Source organism: Rattus norvegicus, chromosome 4 (genome assembly GCF_021556685.1).
Source record: "Rattus norvegicus strain SHRSP/BbbUtx chromosome 4, alternate assembly SHRSP_T2T, whole genome shotgun sequence".
Lineage (NCBI taxonomy): Eukaryota > Metazoa > Chordata > Mammalia > Rodentia > Muridae > Rattus > Rattus norvegicus.
In genome coordinates this window covers 20,256,482-20,274,782 of record NC_141537.1, presented here as the reverse complement: position 1 = coordinate 20,274,782, position 18,301 = coordinate 20,256,482, and the positions used below count along the sequence as shown (strand labels likewise).

At 41.3% G+C, this 18,301-nt stretch overlaps 1 protein-coding gene across 6 annotated transcripts in view; it reads left to right on the top strand.

Annotated features, from left to right (window-relative positions):
- The first annotated feature begins 16,162 nt into the window (after positions 1-16,162).
- Positions 16,163-18,301, top strand: part of Cacna2d1 (calcium voltage-gated channel auxiliary subunit alpha2delta 1) — a 430,807-nt gene continuing 428,668 nt past the window's right edge. For 3 of the 6 annotated variants that reach the window (XM_087656129.1, XM_087656128.1, XM_087656127.1), the window contains exon 1: positions 16,180-16,542. In XM_087656129.1, the coding sequence (XP_087512255.1) occupies positions 16,448-16,542 (95 nt within the window). In that variant the 5' untranslated portion in view covers positions 16,180-16,447. 6 annotated transcript variants of the gene reach the window in all.

The window sequence follows — 18,301 nt, the reverse complement described above, 5'->3', positions numbered from 1 at the left end:
GTAGTTCCTTCCTCTCAAAGACCCCAGCTTGTGTCAAGTTGACACAAGACTATCCCACAACTTCCCCCTGCAAGGAAAGAAAGGGAGAAAGGAAGGCAGGAAGAAAGAAATAAAAGAACAGGAAAAAATACATCTTATTTTATTTCATGAAAGGTTTGTTTTTCAATATCATCTCAGCAGAGTGAAACTACTGAAAACTTTGCTGTGCTTTTCAGAAACTTCTTTCAAGCTCATCACATTGTCACATATAATTCTTTAACCCCCCCTTCCTCTGGCCATTCTTCCTTCTCTTTCCCTTTATATTATGTGTGTGTGTGTGTGTGTGTGTGTGTGTGAGAGAGAGAGAGAGAGAGAGAGAGAGAGAGAGAGAGAGAGAGAGAGATCACGCTAGCCCATTTATCCAAATTATTACACTCACTATTTCATTCCCCAAGCAGACACTTATTTTTTCTGGCTTACCACATAGATCTAAAAAAATGAACTCTTTTGACGAATGATTTAAAAGTCTTCGGTGGCCTGTGTGATGAATATATACTAGTAGCAAGGACAGCTAAGTATTCTGCAACATGTGCCTCCTTTTTCCCATAGCGCCACACTATGAGAAACCTATTCACCTAGACAAGACCACACGGTTTGCTCTCCCAGTGAAATGCAACCAGTAACTCTGTTAGCTGCTTTTGGCATGAAGTTATTTTCCCAGAGGACATGCCTCCTCTCCATTCCTTTCTGCATATCATAGTGAGCTTCAGAAAGCTGGAGGACATGAGATGCGTGGAATTTGTTTTCCTGAGAACATCTGGATGATTCCCCAGATATTACCACTAAGAAAGGGAGAAATAAATTCTCACTTTGATGAGCCACTGGAAACATGTAGTGGTATTTATTACAACAATTAATCTTGCCAACTAATATAGAAGTTGATTCTTTGCTACATGGACAAAAATGTAAAGTATGTGGTATTAGTTCAATGGCTACCACAGTGTGTGTGTGTGTGTGTGTGTGTGTGTGTGTGTGTGTGTGTGTGTGTATTTTATATATATGGAAGATAGAAACTTGCTTTAGGTAGTATGATAATTAGTCACACTGTCACCAAAAGAACCTCATAATTAAATTATATGATGGCCAAACATATAACCACCTAAAGAGAGATAGAGAAAAACATCCATGTAAGAGTTGGAGGAAGGAGGGGAGTGGTGAGGTGGAACCCTGCCTTCAGAACATGGTACCACTATCACACTTTTGATCTCATCACAGTTCAGATCACTACCCTTGGAACTGTGCAAGATTGGGTCCGTCAACCCCATGCTCCTGCTGCAGATCTGTAAGATGAGAACAGTAGCCAGACAAGAAGGATTCCCAAGTCTCTACCTTTCTCAGATCCTCAAAAGGCTCTGGGAAAGGGAAAGACATTTTCTTCAGTGGTGTATGCACTAGTAAGGAGCTCATGTTCTTGTGACTAACCTCTTAAACAGGATACAGTAAACAACCTGAGTGAAACTCACCCTGTCAGAAAGAAGGAAAAGAAGACAGAAAGAAAGAAGGAAAGAAAGAAAGAAGGAAGGAAGGAAGGAAGGAAGGAAGGAACAGAAGGAGGGACAGAGGGAGGAAGGGAGGGAGGGGGAGGGAGGGGAGGAGGGGGGAGAAAAAAGGAAGAAAGGAAGAAAGAGAAGAGAAGAGGAAGGGAGGGAGCAAAGGTAAAAGGACAGGTTGGAAAAGAGGAAATGAGCAGGAAGCAAACAGAAGGTAATGCAGTCAATTATGAGAAAAAAATACATTATCTGTATGTGTGCTCATGGACATAATCACATATGCAAATGTCATAATTAAAACCACCATGTACAATTAGTGTATACTAATACAAAATAGATGATAATTTTCAAAACCTGCAATGAAGACAGTGGATATTGGTTGTTTCTTGGTTACTGAAATTTTAGAAGAGGAAGGTGCACAAGGGGACATGATAAAATGTTCAACCTCATGGCCAATACAGTTTTAATAGTTTCATTGCCAAGTAACTGTAATTTCTTAAGGCCTAAAGTAGAGGGCATTGAGAGGGAAAAAAATACATAGTCAGCCTGAGTGTTTGTCTAGGAAAAGATTTCCAATGTGGTGGTTATAACTTGGTGGAAGTAATTCAATCAGAAGCCTCTAAATGTTGGGGGAATTCTCTTATTAAGAATCAAATAAGAAAGAGCTGTACTGAAAACCCAAATATTAGAGGTCGGGTACTGTTCTGTTGCCCACTATCCACTTTAGAAGCAAATATTTCATAGTAGGTGATGAGAACCAAAGTCTTTGTAGCTACCGGAAGCAAAGCTTTAGTTCTGTAGTTCTATTGTTACAGATTTCCAAAATGTGGTGTGGCTTAAAAACAAAAATCACATTTGTCAGCTTATAGTATTGCAGGTCAAACATCCAACATAGGTCTTAGTAATCTGTAATCAAATTGTCAACCACGTTGCCCACCTCTGGAGCCTCTAGGAGACTGTGTTTCTTTACCTTTGCCATCTAGAAAAGAGGTCCTTACCTTGTGGCCTCTTTATGGTACCTTTTTTATCTTAAAAGGCAGCAAAGGTCAACCCACTCTTTCTCACTCTGTGTCATTCTGAAAATGACCTTCTTCTCCTTTCTCACTCATGAGGATGCTTCTTGAACCTGCCCATCTACCCTTCCTCTACCTCAAAGTATTAACCTTTATTCCATCTTCAACCTTAAATGCATCTTGCCATGTCAAATGACATTATGCACAGGCACTGAGATCAGGACTTCAGTATTAGGGGTGGGGTACTGTCCTGTTGCCCACTATCCACTTTAGAAGCAAGCTTTAAGAGTGACACACAGAGTCAACCATTCATAAGTCAGAAACAGCAGACATCAAAAAATAGTAGATAAGGAAGTTGGCTTCAAACAGCAACCAAGGACTTTCAGAACTGGTCCAGAGAGGGACTTTGCCTCTCTTTGGAAAAAATAATCGTTTTGACAACATTGCTTGTTTTACATGTGAGAACTTTGCTGGAGTCTTCCCATCACTCACTTTTTTAAAATTATTTAATTCCCCCTTCCTATGGCTCAATATTTATACTAGGCTTGGGGAGGGGGCAGGAAACTGGAAATCTGCAGAATGCAGAGATGCTGGCAAGGAAAGTGGATACAGGGAAGGAGCAGGAGCCTTAGCTAAGAGGTACAGCATTCTCCGTGTGAGAAAGGTGAAGCACGGGCATTTAATGAGGGAACAGCCTGTGGCAGAGACCATGGACTTGCCACCAAATGTTTGCCCTAACTTCCACGGCATTTCTGGAAACTAACTGGACAGCCAACCACCTCACTGGTCAAGGAACACTTGTGTAAGTAAGGACAATTAACTACTCCAAGGAACAAGATAGATGTGCTACATTTTAATCCTTTAAGAACTACAGGCAGACACGTTAGTTCACAGCTGTAATTTTCACAGTCAAGTGGCTGAGGCAAGACAACGTTAGGGATTTGAGGATAACCTGGTTTCCTTGGGGAGTTGGAGGTCAGCCTTGACTACATATGAGGGCTCATTGAGGAAAAAAGTCATGAGGACAATTCTTTGTCTTCTCTCTCTACCTCCTTTTCTTTTTGTCTCAGAAAGCAAAAGATACTGGAACCCAAGAGGCATAAGAAAAAAAAACCCTGGTTTCTTGAACATTTCAGTTGAGAACTGGTCAGCAAGCAGTCTCTTTTCTCGTATGCTAAGCCACGACAATTAAGGGTTTTTTACGTATCACCCAAGTTAGTGTCAACCTGATATAGATTTATCTATACGTTCAAAAGAAATTCAAAACCTTCTAAAAATTTTGTATGTGTGCATTTATGTTTGGAGTGCACATCTATATAAAGGGGGGGGCGGCTAGAGGTCAAGCTCAGGTATAATTTTCAAGTATCATCTACCATGTTTCTGAAACCAGGTCTCACTTGGCTTATAAGTCATTTGATATTCTAGGCTGGTGGCATCCTTCTGTCCTCATCGTCCCAGAGATGGGATAAAAAGCTTACACCACCATGCCTGAGTCATTTTGGTTTCTGGGAAGCAAACTTAGGTTTTTCTCCTCTCAGAGCCAACACTTTGGTGATCAAATATCTCCCCAGTCCAGTCTTATAAAGCATTGAAAAACCCTTAAGAGGATTTTATGTTTCCCAAACTAAAATTCCCTAAGTATGAGAATTGTAGTATGGGGACATAATGAATTGCTTCTAAGACCAAGATCTCTAGATATTTAGGGACACAAAGGACTGTCTTGTTAGATGTTTTGTTAAACATCCCTTCCAAAGCACAGACTACATTAAAATGACTGATGTCCCATCAGTAATGACTTTTTAAAGAGGATTGGTTCTATTATAGTTCATATGACTATAATCATGTCAAAAAACTATAAAGTTGGACTTAGTTCTGAATAGAGAAACATACCTGTCAACTATCTGTTATAAGTATTATTTTATGGAAAAATTACTATTTTCTATACAACAGAAATCTGTGGATGATAATACTTGAAAACATAGAAATGTCATGGCCCAGATAAATATATTTAGTTTCAAGCAGATATATTCAGGGACTTAATTTCTTTAAAATTAAGATAGTTTAATAATATATCATATGCTTCAAACTCAGTAATTCGTTTCCAGCTCACACAGTCTGAATTATCTAATATCAACAATTAACGTGAATTATTCGTTATGAGCCCACATACCTCTGTCTGTTTGCCTATGATTTACTAAGAACAAAGAGAATGAATTCAAGTTTTATTTCCTGTCTGTGAGAGTAGACTTGGGGATCATCTAAGACTTGCTTAAGGTAGCCAGACTTTTTTAAGGAAGTCAGACTTGTTTAAGGTATTCAGACTTGTTTATGTTTTATGAACAATTTCTTATTGGTTACAGTTTCTGTTTTTCTGGTGAAGTCAATAACAAGGCTTAATCATTCCTTTTATTCAGAACTATTTGCGGTGAGTCAATTCGTGTTGACGTTTGTTACCAAAACCAGAGTAAAACCATGTTTCAGAGAGCCTAGAGGTCTCTCCTTCCAGTGTTTGAAATCTCATCTGATAAAGCTGGATTTGGAAACAGGAAATTGATATTTGCTGAATGAGAGTTGCTTCTGTGTAGATCGCTTTGCATTAAAATGGACTTTAGGTCTGAATGCTAAGGGTAGGAGGAGGGAAGGGTAGCTCTGAGGGACAGATAAGTGAAAAATAGTGAAGCAGTAGACCTTCCTACATACCTCACATACTGAGGAACAGACTTCCAACTTGGATTCATATGTTGCCAGAGCTGTTTTGACTTTAACACTTGAAAGGGAGCAGTAGATCTGAAAGACAACTTAGATTTATTGGGTGCTTAAAGTTGCACCAGAGAACAAAGCCCACTCTCTCTGGCCCCATTTTCTCCATGTACCAAGATAGTCTTCTTTGTTCAAAGCTTTGTTCTAAATTACTTTATTGACTGGCGAATGCATATTCAATATGCCTTTCTGTTTCATGCCTTCCACTTCCCAGTCTACCTCACTATGAATATCATACAGACACAAGTTGTCTTTAAAATTGTGGTTCCTCATTCTCACCTATACACATTTTGGGGTCTTTCCAGACCTCTGAAGCAGAAACCCAAGGTTTAGAGTCCAAGAGCCTGTGCCGTGACAGGCCTTCTGGGTGCTTGCATGGAGAGCGCTACAGCTCACAGAGACAACAGTACCCTCTACTGTCACTACAACCAGTCCTGGAGCTCATGCTCTTAGTGCTGACTACATCCTGTGAAGTCGTCATGTCCAGATTTGCCTCTCATGGGAATCCATCTTGGCACATAAGAAGAGAATTACAGCCTATTTTATTTAGGAGTTAAACTGACTCCAGATCAGATTTTCATTATGTTCTCTTTCACACACTGCTCATAAAATATCCATTTACCTATCTATGTTCTTCATGTCATAATAAGACTAGTGGAGTTTTAATATAGTCTACACACTTGACTAACGGTAGAGTTATGTATGATTCGCAGTCTAATAATTAGACTAGTTATCTGAAACATGGGGTAAAATGTTTTGCTATATCATGGGTACAACCGCAACAGTAACCACTCTTAGAACACATCCTGACCCTCACCAATTAGTCGTCATGGCTCATTTTCTCTAATACTTGACTGTGGGATGATGTCACAGGTGAGGCAGGTACAAGATAGAAGGAGGCCTGTCATTGGACGAGAAGGAAAGATGGGTGGGAGAAAAGTTTGAAGGAAGAGGAGGAGACCGGAACAGAAAGGGGAAGAGACTGGAGGGACAGAGAGAGAAGCGGTGGCAGGACAATATGGCAGGTGACGTTAAGATTCCGCTCTGTGTATTTTCAGGTTGTTATTAATTTTCTTAAGGGATAGATGGTTCTGGGATTTGTATGTTTAGGTGGGCAATTATAACTTATCAATTGGATCTAAGGTTACTGTGTTGTGTGTTCTTTCATGTGTAGATTTAAGTGTAATGGAGTGTGGGGCAGCTGGTCTGGGCTGCCATGGAATTAAAATGGGTGCTTCTGCCAAGATATCCAGCAGATATCTTAGGGCACTGTGGTGCCCAATCTAGTGGGGATAAAAGATACTTTTTTAAATTTTTTTATATTTGACAAGAACACTTGACACTTACCCCTATAACAATATTTTAGGTAAGCACTCGTTTATTTTCCATCTGCACATAATTGCCTGGATGGACATTTCAGATAAACAGAATTATACAGTAGCCATTCTAACGGCTAGCTTCTTTCATCTGGCATGGTTTTGAGGTTCACCGATTACAATATGTATTATTGCTTCATTCATTTTTGCTGCCAAATAATATTCTGTTGGATAGATATACCAATCGTGTTTATCCATTTTCAGTCGTTAGATATTTCTTTTGCCTTGCTTCTGCTATGAATATTGTTTCTATGAACATTTCATGCAATTTTTTCGTTGTTTGTCTGAAAGAGTTTCTCGATGTAGACCAGACAAGCTTCAAATTTGCAATTACCTTGCCTCAGTCTGTCAAGTACTGGGATAGATTGGCACCATCTTGCCTGGAACTTTGTTTTTTTATTTAAACTCCCTTAAAACAATATAGTCAGCTAGTTGTATTAATATTTTATTGAGAAATGAAGTGACAGGTCGGTCTTTTACCTATTTCTACATTTGGGTGTCCTAAAAGGCATGAGATAAAATGAATTTACAGATTGCATTTTTTTCTGATTTTTTTTCCAATACTCATATTTATTTCTTTCCCCAAAATCCTTACTTAGTGAAGGTGAGATTGGATGACTTATACAAAGCACTTCCCATTTTCTCATCGTCACTGGAAGGGAAAATAATCCTTAGGTTACAAGTGTCTTTCTGAGGTATTATTCTTTATGGGAGAATAGGACATGAGGCAATAAATACCTCTAGCCGATGATTAAATGGAGGAGCAGAGTTGATGTCGCAGATGAACGCAAATGCCGTTTACAGTTCCACACACTTCAGTGTCATAAATACCACTGTCATTGTAAAAAGAAGACAGTAGAGAATACACCCCATACATGTGGAAGATACAAACAAGAAAATAGGTCCTGTGCCAACCTAAGTTATAATTTTATTGTTCTCACATGTCTATAACACAGAACCCAAATGATTGTTATCTCGTTTGTAAACTGTAAGTAGGGTGTATTTTTGTAAATGATGATTAATTGCTTAAAGTGGACCATGTGGTAGAAAGAGAACAAGGCTATCTATATAGAAATATCTTTGTTATTAGGAATTAGAGTGGCTTATATTTGTCATTAAATACTCATCAAATACCAAATACTTTTCTAGTTTGAATATGTTATGTTGCTTTTAAAGCATAGGATTATGTTGCCAGACTGTCCTTGAACTTCTAATTCTCCTGTCATAACCTACTGAGCACTGAGGCTCTAGAACAAACCACTGTAGCTGGTAATGCCTTTATAGAAATAACACTGAAATCATTGTATTTTCTAAAACCTCTTGAAATACATATTTCAAATGGGTAGATCATAGTTTCATATAACATACATTAATAAAACAAAGTAAATCAAGGAAAACTATTATATTTCTAATAATATTTTCATTTACATATGTCTACATAAATTTAGCCAGGAAATGTTTTATTTATTCCTAGATAATATTCTCTTTATGATATAACATTTTATAAATTAATCATGCTCATCCTTGTTGATAATTGGTGTTTGGTATATTAGTATATTTGTATTTCAATATATAGGTATACACACGCACATTTGAAGTGATTGAGAACACTCATCCTTCCTTAGAACATATGTCCATCTTAAGATTCCTCGAAGTCATACTGCATATCCGCTCATTGTTTTTATAGATGGCTATTTAATCTTATTTCTTGCGGGTTATCATAAATTGATTTCAACATTTAAGACCATTGTGATGTGGATACTTCACACACATGCCTAGTCTATCTGCTGTCCTCCATCACCTCAAACTTCTGGCTTAAGCTATGGATTTTTTTTTTTTAAATCTAGCTGTAACCTTCAATCCTCTTGCCAGTTGTTTTCATTTTGCCTTGGCTGAGAAAGAGATTACATGGTATAATGGTTAAGAGGCAGGTTACTAGAGGAAAAGTACTTGGGTTCAAACCGTACCTGTCTTTTCTTTTATAAATGCCATCCCTAAATGAGGGCGGATAATCTAATCTCAGCAGTTGGGAAGGGGAGGCAGGATGGTGAAGGCCAGCATGAACTATATATCGAATTCCATGTCAAGCCAGCCTAGGTTACACAGACACAGCTTGTCTTTAAACTACAACAACATATGTGTAGACAGATGTGTTCCTTTTCTAATGTACCTTGACAGTAAGGCTGCTTTTTAGTTAGGGAGGTGTTTCTAATGATTGCAGGAGCTAACAATTTGAATATTTGAGGGAGGAGAGGTTTTCAGATGAATTTATGCTTTCTTTCTTTTTTTTTTCTTTTATTGACTTATTTTTTATTGGCTAGTTTATGTATTTGCATTTCAAATGTTATCCCCTTTTCTGGTAACCTCCTCTCCCAGCCTCCCTCCCCTGCTTTTATGAGGATGTTCCCCCTCCCACCCACCCACTCCCACCTCAACACTCTGTCATTGCCTTACACTGGGGCAATGAACCTTCACAGGACCAAGGGCTTCTCCTCCTATTGATGCCTACAGTGCCATTCTCTGCTACATATGCAGTTGGAGCCATGGGTTGCCCCCATGTGTACTCTTTGGTTGGTGGTTTAGTCCTGGGGGCCTATGAGGATCCACAGACTGCCCCACCTGGGGATCCATCCCGTATGCAGCCACCAAACCCAGTCACTATTGCTGATGCCAAGAATTTATGTTTTCTTGAGACAAATGAATTAGTGGAGGCCATGCATGAACCAGAGGGCATGCAGTGTACGACCTCAGAACACCAAACAGCTTTTCAGGTAGCATCTGAGCTCTGACACCCTTTCCTCCTCATCTCACGGACAGCTCACCTTCATCCTGAGAGTTTATGGATTATGCTTTACAGGGGATCGTGGTCTGCGTGATTGCCAGTGAAAAGGATGTAGTTGAATCAAGGATCACAGATGACATCCCATTGAAAATAGCTTCTGTGTTTACCTATTTCATGTATAAGTATGTGTTATGAGAATTATGGCTTGTCAAATGCACAGAGAAGTTACTCTTATATTTCAGTATTTATGTTTAAGGCTTTAAATGCTATTCACTTTTTTATATAAAATGAATTAAATATTAACACCACACATTAAAAAACTTACAAAAGGGGGCTGGGGATTTAGCTCAGTGGTAGAGCGCTTACCTAGGAAGCGCAAGGCCCTGGGTTCGGTCCCCAGCTCCGGAAAAAAAAAAAAAAAAAAAAGAACCAAAAAAAAAAACTTACAAAAGGTCTTTAGTTATTCATATTTTCTCTTAAGCTTATAAAAGCAATGATTATGTTTTTGTTCAGAAGTAAAAAATGTAGTTGATTAAAAATTTGTTTAGAAAGATTGAGCTGCTCTACTTTTTCTTCACCCCGTTTTTTAAAAAAGCTCATTTAAAAAAAAAAAAAACAGAGCACAAATTTTCATATCAACTTTACTTAAAAAAAAAAAAAGTTAGACATGCCCTACTTGTTCTTAGCTGGGAATATTTTGATTCGTATATTCACATCATGAATTATCACCTACCCATAAAAGGGGCAAACGATTGATGCAGGAAATAATGTGACTGGATGTCAAAAGCGTTCTGACAAGAGGCAAAAGTCAGTGCCGATGGTTACAGTCATTTGCAATCCATTCATACAGCATTTTGACTGGCTGACTTAACAGACATGGCAAATATTCACAACTCACGCTACTACTCGTTCTATTCAGACTGCATGGCCTTTACATCTGCTGCTGACTCTTTGACCCTTTCTTTGCATTACGTGTTTCTTTACTGTGTGAACATGCATCCTTTCTTTTAACTTTTTCCTCCTTCATGTTTCAATTTTTCTCTTCTCTGGCTAGTTTATCTTGGTCATCCATAATTTTTCTCCTACTATTAACAACAACAAAAATCTCTCTTTTGGTCATGTGCTAAATTCAACACTTGTCTGTTGGGAATGAAATGGATCAAAAGAGGGGGTGGAGAAGGGGCGGGGTGGACTGGCTGGTTAACTTGGGGGATGAAAGGACAAATTGACAGAAGTAAATTCTCTTCCTGAACACCAATGAACCATGGGTATTTGTTAGAGCTGAACTGAAGTGGAGCACAGGGTTGTAACTAGGATTTTGGTCACTCTCTGACAAGTACTTTGTTCTCGTTGAAAGGGAAGCGTTTGATATATTTCGATGAATATAAATGAAATGGGAAGTTTAAAGAAAATATATATTCAGTACAGTCTACAAGAAACGCCAAAGTACTCCTTTTCAAAGCATTGCACCTGGAAGAAAAGTAATTTTCAGATACTGGCATAGAGCAACATACAGTTGATTAGATAGATGAGCAGCTCTTTCAACCAAAACATATTTGCTTAAAAAAAAAAAAAAGACCAGTAGTTGCTAATCATATATGGACTGATACAGTTATGTTATTCATTATAGCTAAATTACTAAATGTTATTAAAGTAGGATAATGAGCAGGAACATCTTCTTTTGGAGTTTTTTTTTTTTTAAATAAATACGTTGTTATACATCTGTTTCTTTTAAACTAACTACAATTAATTGACAAGTATACTAACAGCACAAAATACAATATTAAGAACAAATAATATCTTGACAGAGCTTTAATCTCTGTAGCAGAAAGCCTCACAGCAACATCCAAGGAGTGAATGGACTTGCCTTGAGATCCCCACTGCTTTACTGTAGACCATCTTCACCCTGGCCAACGCATCTGTGAGATCAATTATTCTAGCTAGCTATGGACACTCTAAGAGACCTAGCCTTAAAGAACAGGCCTCCTGAGTGAAAAATTGTACACTTGTCAGTAAAGAAGAGGAAATCAATGTCTATGAATTCCAAACATGGACAACAGTCATGCTACTTAGAAGAGAATTTTTCTAATCCCTGTTTAGTTTTAAAGACATGTGATGTATAAAATAGTAGTAAGTAGGTCAGAAAAAGAAAAAAACAGAAAACATCAGATAGTATGTGGCACTGTTCTCTACTTGCTTAAGCATCATAGTGATTTCCCCCCAAATTATCCAGAATCTTGGGGGTCACTTTTGATCATGTTTCATATGTTGAATAAAATACTGTTACTGGGTAATATCTATTTTATTAGTTTTTAGATGTGTCCAAATAAAAGTACAAAAGTTCACACCTCCCCTCTATAATACACCATAGTAACATGATCTTTATTTTGTCCTCTATGAATAGAATATAGGATATTAAGAGTAAAGTTCCCTAAATGTATTCAGATGGCCCTGTATATGTTCGAACAATCTTGGCCATTTCAGACCTCTAAACTGCACACACAGTAAAATGATGGCTCTCGCATTTCCTTCCCCTGCTCTTTACTGCAGGGTAAACTCCTGGACACCCTATTCTGCAGTGAATCTGTACACCCTTATCTGACCAAACTGTGCCATGTCTGAAATCTACCATGAGGGAGTAACAGCTGAATGTGTTCCTCAACATAGCCTCTGTGGCATAGAAGCCTTCTAGGCTTTGATGGGAAGGCTCTCTACTTAGAGAACACGAAAACAAAGCATTAGAAGAGTGAGATCCATACATGGTATCCAGTCTTCTTATTCGCCAGAAGGCTGCATCAGTAATATCTAGGAAGCTGGAAAGGATGTTAGCAGTCAGTATTGTTGGCCATTTCAACATTTACTATCATTTCCTGACTGCTTCCCACTGCTTTGCTGTCGCTAGTAATGTATGGATAAATATTTGAATGTCCCTCTTCCCTTTGCCTAGGTAGGCCTGTGGACATGCACTTTACGTACTGTGCTGTGACTTTCAGACTAGTAGAATGGAATGAAATGTAGTCCCAGCTCTGTTTACGGATTGAAGGCTCTTTCTGTGAAACCTAGGTTTTAGAGAAAAGTGGGATTTTCTTTCCTTCTTTATTTCTTTTTAGCAGAAGCCATGCTTTGGGCCATTATTCTCTGTAGGTCCCGACATGTGATTGTGAGTAACAGAAGCGAAGAACAAGGAACAGGGAAGATAAAGCAGGAACAAAAACACTGAACATGAAACTATATGATTAGCAGTTTTAAAGCAGAATTACATAAAAGCTATTGTTGCATTGGGATGTGGTAGTGGATGCCTTTAAGTGGATCTTAGGACTCAAGAGGTGGAGACAGGTGGATTTCTGTGATTTCAAGGCCAGCCTGGTCTACACGTAGTGAGTGCACTAGAGATCCTGCCCAGGATGGGGGAAAGAAGGTGGGGGAAGGCAGGGAGGGAGGGAGGAAAGGAGGTTGCTTATTTACAGATATGAGGATGTTTTGCAAAGCAACATAAATTCAACAAAGACAGCAAACAACGCACAGCAGTAGACGTAACGCTGCTTAGTGTCTCCGCTTAGGAAGCAGTTCTTTTATTGAAATTGAATGCCCTGCTGTGTCCTGTCCGTCTGTCTGTCCGTCCGTCTGTCTATCATCCATCCTTATGTCTTGGGTCAAAGAAAGTTTATTTTAGTTTGTTTATAGGGAACATTTGACTCTATGTCTCAATTTAGAATAGTTGCTTTTTCCATTTTTTTAAATGAAGGCTTTTTTTTTTTTGGTGCTGCTTTATTTTTAAAACACTGAAAAAAGATCTCTCTCTCTCCCCCTCCCTCCCTCCCTCCCTCCTTCCACCTCTCTCTCTCTCTCTCTCTCTCTCTCTCTCTCTCTCTCTCTCTCTCTCGCTCACTCGCTTGCTTAAAATGCACCACAGACTTTCTTGCCCATTCTCCAGGGACTTGATATTTGAAGTTGCTTTCTTTCCCTTCCTCTCCTGAAACATTCTCTAAGGAGGTAACACAGCTGAACCTTCCTGTCCTTTCATCTGTGAATAGCTATTGAGGGCTAGCAAGCAGTTATGAATTGCATATTTGCTTTAAGTAAGTTAACATTTTCCATGTATTGTCTTTAAACTCCCTGGTAGAAATTGTGAAATGTATCGCTTCACTACTTTACTTTCCAATTGAAGTGTTTTTGCTTAAATAAATTGTAGACGTTAATTTTTGGTTTCTTGATTGGCTTTAGGTGATGATGCAGTCATTTTTACCTTCAATCCCTGTGATTTGTAAATATTTTAGCTTAAATGACAGATTTTGTTGATTTAGGGAATTTTTATTAAAATTAATAGACTATATTCTGAGCTTTATGGAGCCTTTCCCCAAACCACAACTGAGATTTTAAAAAACAAAAAGGAAGTCATCGTGTAAGGATATGGTTCATCCAGCAGAAGCATAATGGAGGCGGTGGAGATGGCTTTGTTTCTTTTAAAAACTTCATCTTGAATGTCTTCATTGAAATGTTTTGTGTCAACAAAAACAACTGAGAGCGAAACTTCACTGCAGAGAAGTAGAAAATTTGAGGTCTGTAGTTGAACAACACCCACCCTTCAAAATAAGAATCGTAGAAACAACATCTTTCTATCACAACTTCAGATATTGGAGAATGTAGGACATCGTTAGAGTGATCTAAAGATATTGAGACCTGGTTCAAGCCAAGAAAGTTTATAATAAAACTTGACTTACCGTCTCAAAGACTTTATTACATTCTTTTATTCTATAAGTCCTTTCTTCTAAAAAAGAAATATATATATATATATATATATATATATATATATATATGCGTGTGTGTGTATACACAATGGTAGGGAGTCTGAAGCATTAATGAAATAATTGACATAATATATTATAACGACATTTTTAATATAGTAAACCCATTATGATACCAACACATTATGTAGACAATAATGAACGTTTAATTCTCTTGTTCTTATTCTCGTTTAAGAGAAGATCTGCATATGAATCATTACACTTTGTAAAGAACGATGGATTGGACTACATGGGAGTCTAATTTGGGGAAGAAAAGGTATCTGCAATTGTCAAATCCCCGTCAGAGCTGTAGCTCTCAATCCCATTACAGCCCACTGCATCCCTCATCCTGGCAGCTCTGGTGCCTAGCACAAAACAAACTAAGTTAAGTCGCTCTGGGGTGCCTTTGTGAAGCCACTCTGAGTAGGAAGAAGGAAACAAAGGGCAAGACTGAGATGCAGGGGACATAAAGAAAACAAGTAAGGCGTGAAAAGGGAGAGATACAGGGGAAGGGAAAGCTAAGCTACCGGGCCAAACACCATAAAACCACAAATACTTGTGTGAGCTGGTCAGCCATCACCCTCACAGTCACCATCTCTTTGTTTGGTCAGTTCCAATTGAGTAGAGGTCTATCTACCCTTATATGAACCCTTGGGCCCGAGGGAGGGGTGATTAACCACCTTACAGCCACAAAACCATGACAGCTTCTTCGCCTTAGTGTGAGGGTCTTTTTTTCTCATCACGAACTGTATTCTCTGATTTCGCGTCAAAGTGTTTTCATATCCTTCTGCAAGCAGCTTAAGAATTCGGGCTGTTCCATGAAGTCTTTCTCACAGCGGCCCACTAAGTCTTTCCTCCAAGGTGGCCTGAGCCAGGCAGGAAAAGATTGTTTTGTTTTGTTTTGCTCTTTCCAGAAGACCCTCCCTCGCCCTGCTTCTCCCCAGGGTGGAGGTAAAACCAGCCCTTCCTCCATATTTCAGATGTAGTTTGCAGAGGGCCACCTGTTTCTGAGGTTAGCCTCGGTTCTGTGTTCACGCTGACAGAGTGAATTCATCAGGCTACAACCTTGTTCACAAAGCAGTCCAGTGGTCAGGACAGGGAATTTTTCAACCAGTTGGAAGGTGGCTTGCTAAAATGTTACCAAAGCCCGGTTGCAACACTAACCACCCTGCAAGGAGTACTGGTCCCTCTAGTCTTCATTCCTTTGGAACAGTAGGAAAGACATCTTACAGCATCTGCCAGCTGTTCTTCATCCATTCCCAGCCCGCCTCTGAGGCTCTGTCCCCGCCAGGTAAACCAAGTCTACTTGTACGTTGGCGTAGGGCCGCTGGCACCATTAGAGCCCTACCAAAGGCCCTAACCCCTGGCACACCGTGAAAACCAGGGCCACCTGGTTGAGTTCACAGCGGCGCTTTCAAAAGCACCACAAACCCCTCCTACATGTGTTGTCAAATCACTTCATGATTCTTAGGCAGGCAGCGGATTCTACGCCTGGGAGAAGGGTTTGGGGGCCCCAGCCAGATTGTGCAAAAAATAACCCGGAGGAGGCGAGCAAAGTGCTCGGCTGGAGCCTGCGCGAACGGTGGATGCTCGCAGGCTGCCGGTGGTCCCTCGGGGAGCACCTTCGGGCTGGGTCCGCTCGGCCTCCGCACGCCCCGCGGCGGGAGCAGGCGACGGCGACTTTGGGAGTTCCTCTCTGCCTTGTATGGAGGGCTGCGCCCGGGCCGTCCCCGCCCGGCTCTGACGCCCGGCCCTCCCGCTGCCCACCCACAGCCGCCTCCCCGAGATCCGCCCGGGGAAGGCAGCCCGATCCCCGCTCCGGCCACCCCCATCCCCGCAGCCGCCGCGTCCCCGCGCCGCCCCCTCCGCCCCCGCCCCGCCCCCGCCCTCTCCTCGGCGACCGCAGATAAATCAGGGAGGCGAGCGCGGGGAGCCAGAGCGCGCGGGCGCCGGCAGGCTGGCCGAGCTCCGTTTCCACAGTCGCCCTTGATGGCGGCGCAGGCGAGGCAGCCGTGGCACGGAGCGGCAGCCACGCGCTAGAGAGTCCGCCCGGCCCCGCCCGGCCGGCCCGCCCGTGCCCTGCCCTGCCCGCCTCTCTCCACGCGCCCTCCGGCAGACGTCGGCGCCCCGGCTCAGTCCCTCGCCGCGTGCAGCTCCGCCGCCTCCGGGCCGGCAGGGAGGGCACTGATCTTCGATCGCGAAGATGGCTGCTGGCTGCCTGCTGGCCTTGACTCTGACACTTTTCCAATCTTGGCTGATCGGCCCCTCGAGCGAGGAGCCCTTCCCTTCGCCCGTCACGTAAGTCGGCGGGCCCGGGGTGGGGCTGGAGGCGGGGGTCCCCGCTCGATGCCGGGCGGGCTGCCCGTGGGGGCGGGGAGCGCGGCTGGGAGCCTCGGAGGCTGGGCCGCCCGGTGATGCGCTGCTGGCCGCCGGAGTGAGCTCGGAACCGGCGTGCCGAGCCTCGGCGGGCCGCACCGTCCCAGGGAACGTCAGCCAGCCGTCGGCGGCGTCTCAACCTGGTCTCCGAGAATGCTCCAAGCTGAAGACTGTAGCCGGACTTGGGGGAAAAACTTTGTAGGCATACCCAGCTCCCACCAAACCCAGCCAGATGAAAAGTTGAGTTTCCGTTAGGTATTTCAGAGTTAATTTCAGGCAGACCCGGGTAGCTTGCGCTTCTTCTGTACTTGGCCTCTAGGATGCTAATTTCTCTGCTGTCCAAACTCATTTAGATCCCAAATTACTAGGAGCGCCTGACAGCTTCCCTGGTATTTAGCCAGTTCGCTCCCGGCAGCTGAGCGAGCTGTCCACCCCAGCGCTCACAGGTACAAGAGCCACCCAAGCCAACCTACCCAACCCTTTATTTGAAACATCTGAGAGCCGACAGACACGCGGTTCCAGTTCTTAGAATGAATAGAACCTCTATTCTTTGAGGGTGGGACTGTTTCCCCAGTCTCCTGCAATTTTCCCTTATTTTTAACATTTCTAAAATAACTTTCAAAAAGAGAGAGAAAGAAACCGTTGCTATTCTAGAAATAGAGTGTTGAAAGGTAGCTATAGTCACACGGCAGGAAGGGAATGCAATGCTACCATTCTCCGCTCTGCTCTCTCGGGGTGCAAGAAGGAATCAGAGTCAGTGGCACATATACATATTTTTAAATGCGCTGAATAGCTTATCTGGCATTCTGGGAAAGCATTTATTTTGGTTCTTGAAGGTACTCTAAAGCTGCTCAGAGTAGGTAGTCTTAAGTGGGTGAGTCACTTTAATGCATTTTACATAACAAAAACAAAGCCCAAGGTAGCCTTCCTGGCTTTTATGCCGCGGGGAATCACTTGCTGTCCTTTGTTGGCAGCGAGCTGAACCCTGGAGTTTTGGGGGTACACTAGAAGTACATCTATGCTAGCTGGAACCCGACAGCGATTACTTAAGATTTGGCCTAGAACATCCATCACGTTAGGTGTCAGCGCAAGCATCTAGTGCATATTCCAGCCAGGAGAAAGGGGGTGTCTAATATTTATGGCATGGATTTACGGTAATGTTCTCTTTAGATAATCTTCCATAAAAACGATCGCATATCCTTTTTGTCGTGAAGCAAAAGGGTAAAAGCCATCTGTAGAGCTTCGTTTAATTGGCAGAAGGTTCCAACTGTTTAATTTTAAACACGAGAAGTCTAAGAATTCCCTTAAGATGCTACAAAAAATCATCCAGTCTTATTAAGAAACCGCACTTTCACTTATTTATATTTTAGTGCTTTTGACTCGGCCTATTACATAAGAACTCGGTTGCCTCTCTTGCATTTTGTGTCAAATAAGTTGTGGCATTTAATAAGCCACATTCTTGACTTATTCGGAATGCACATTTTTAGTGCTGTTTTAAATTGATTTGCCAATATTGCTACTAATTGGGAAGGATGCCTCCTTCCATTAAGGAAAACAAAACACAAACAAACAAAAAAATCCAGACAAACAGTATTATTCAGCATGTCATAGTAAAATCCGAATGTAAAAATCCTTCTTATAAGAACATATGCAATAAATGTTTTCCCAAAATTAAGTAACT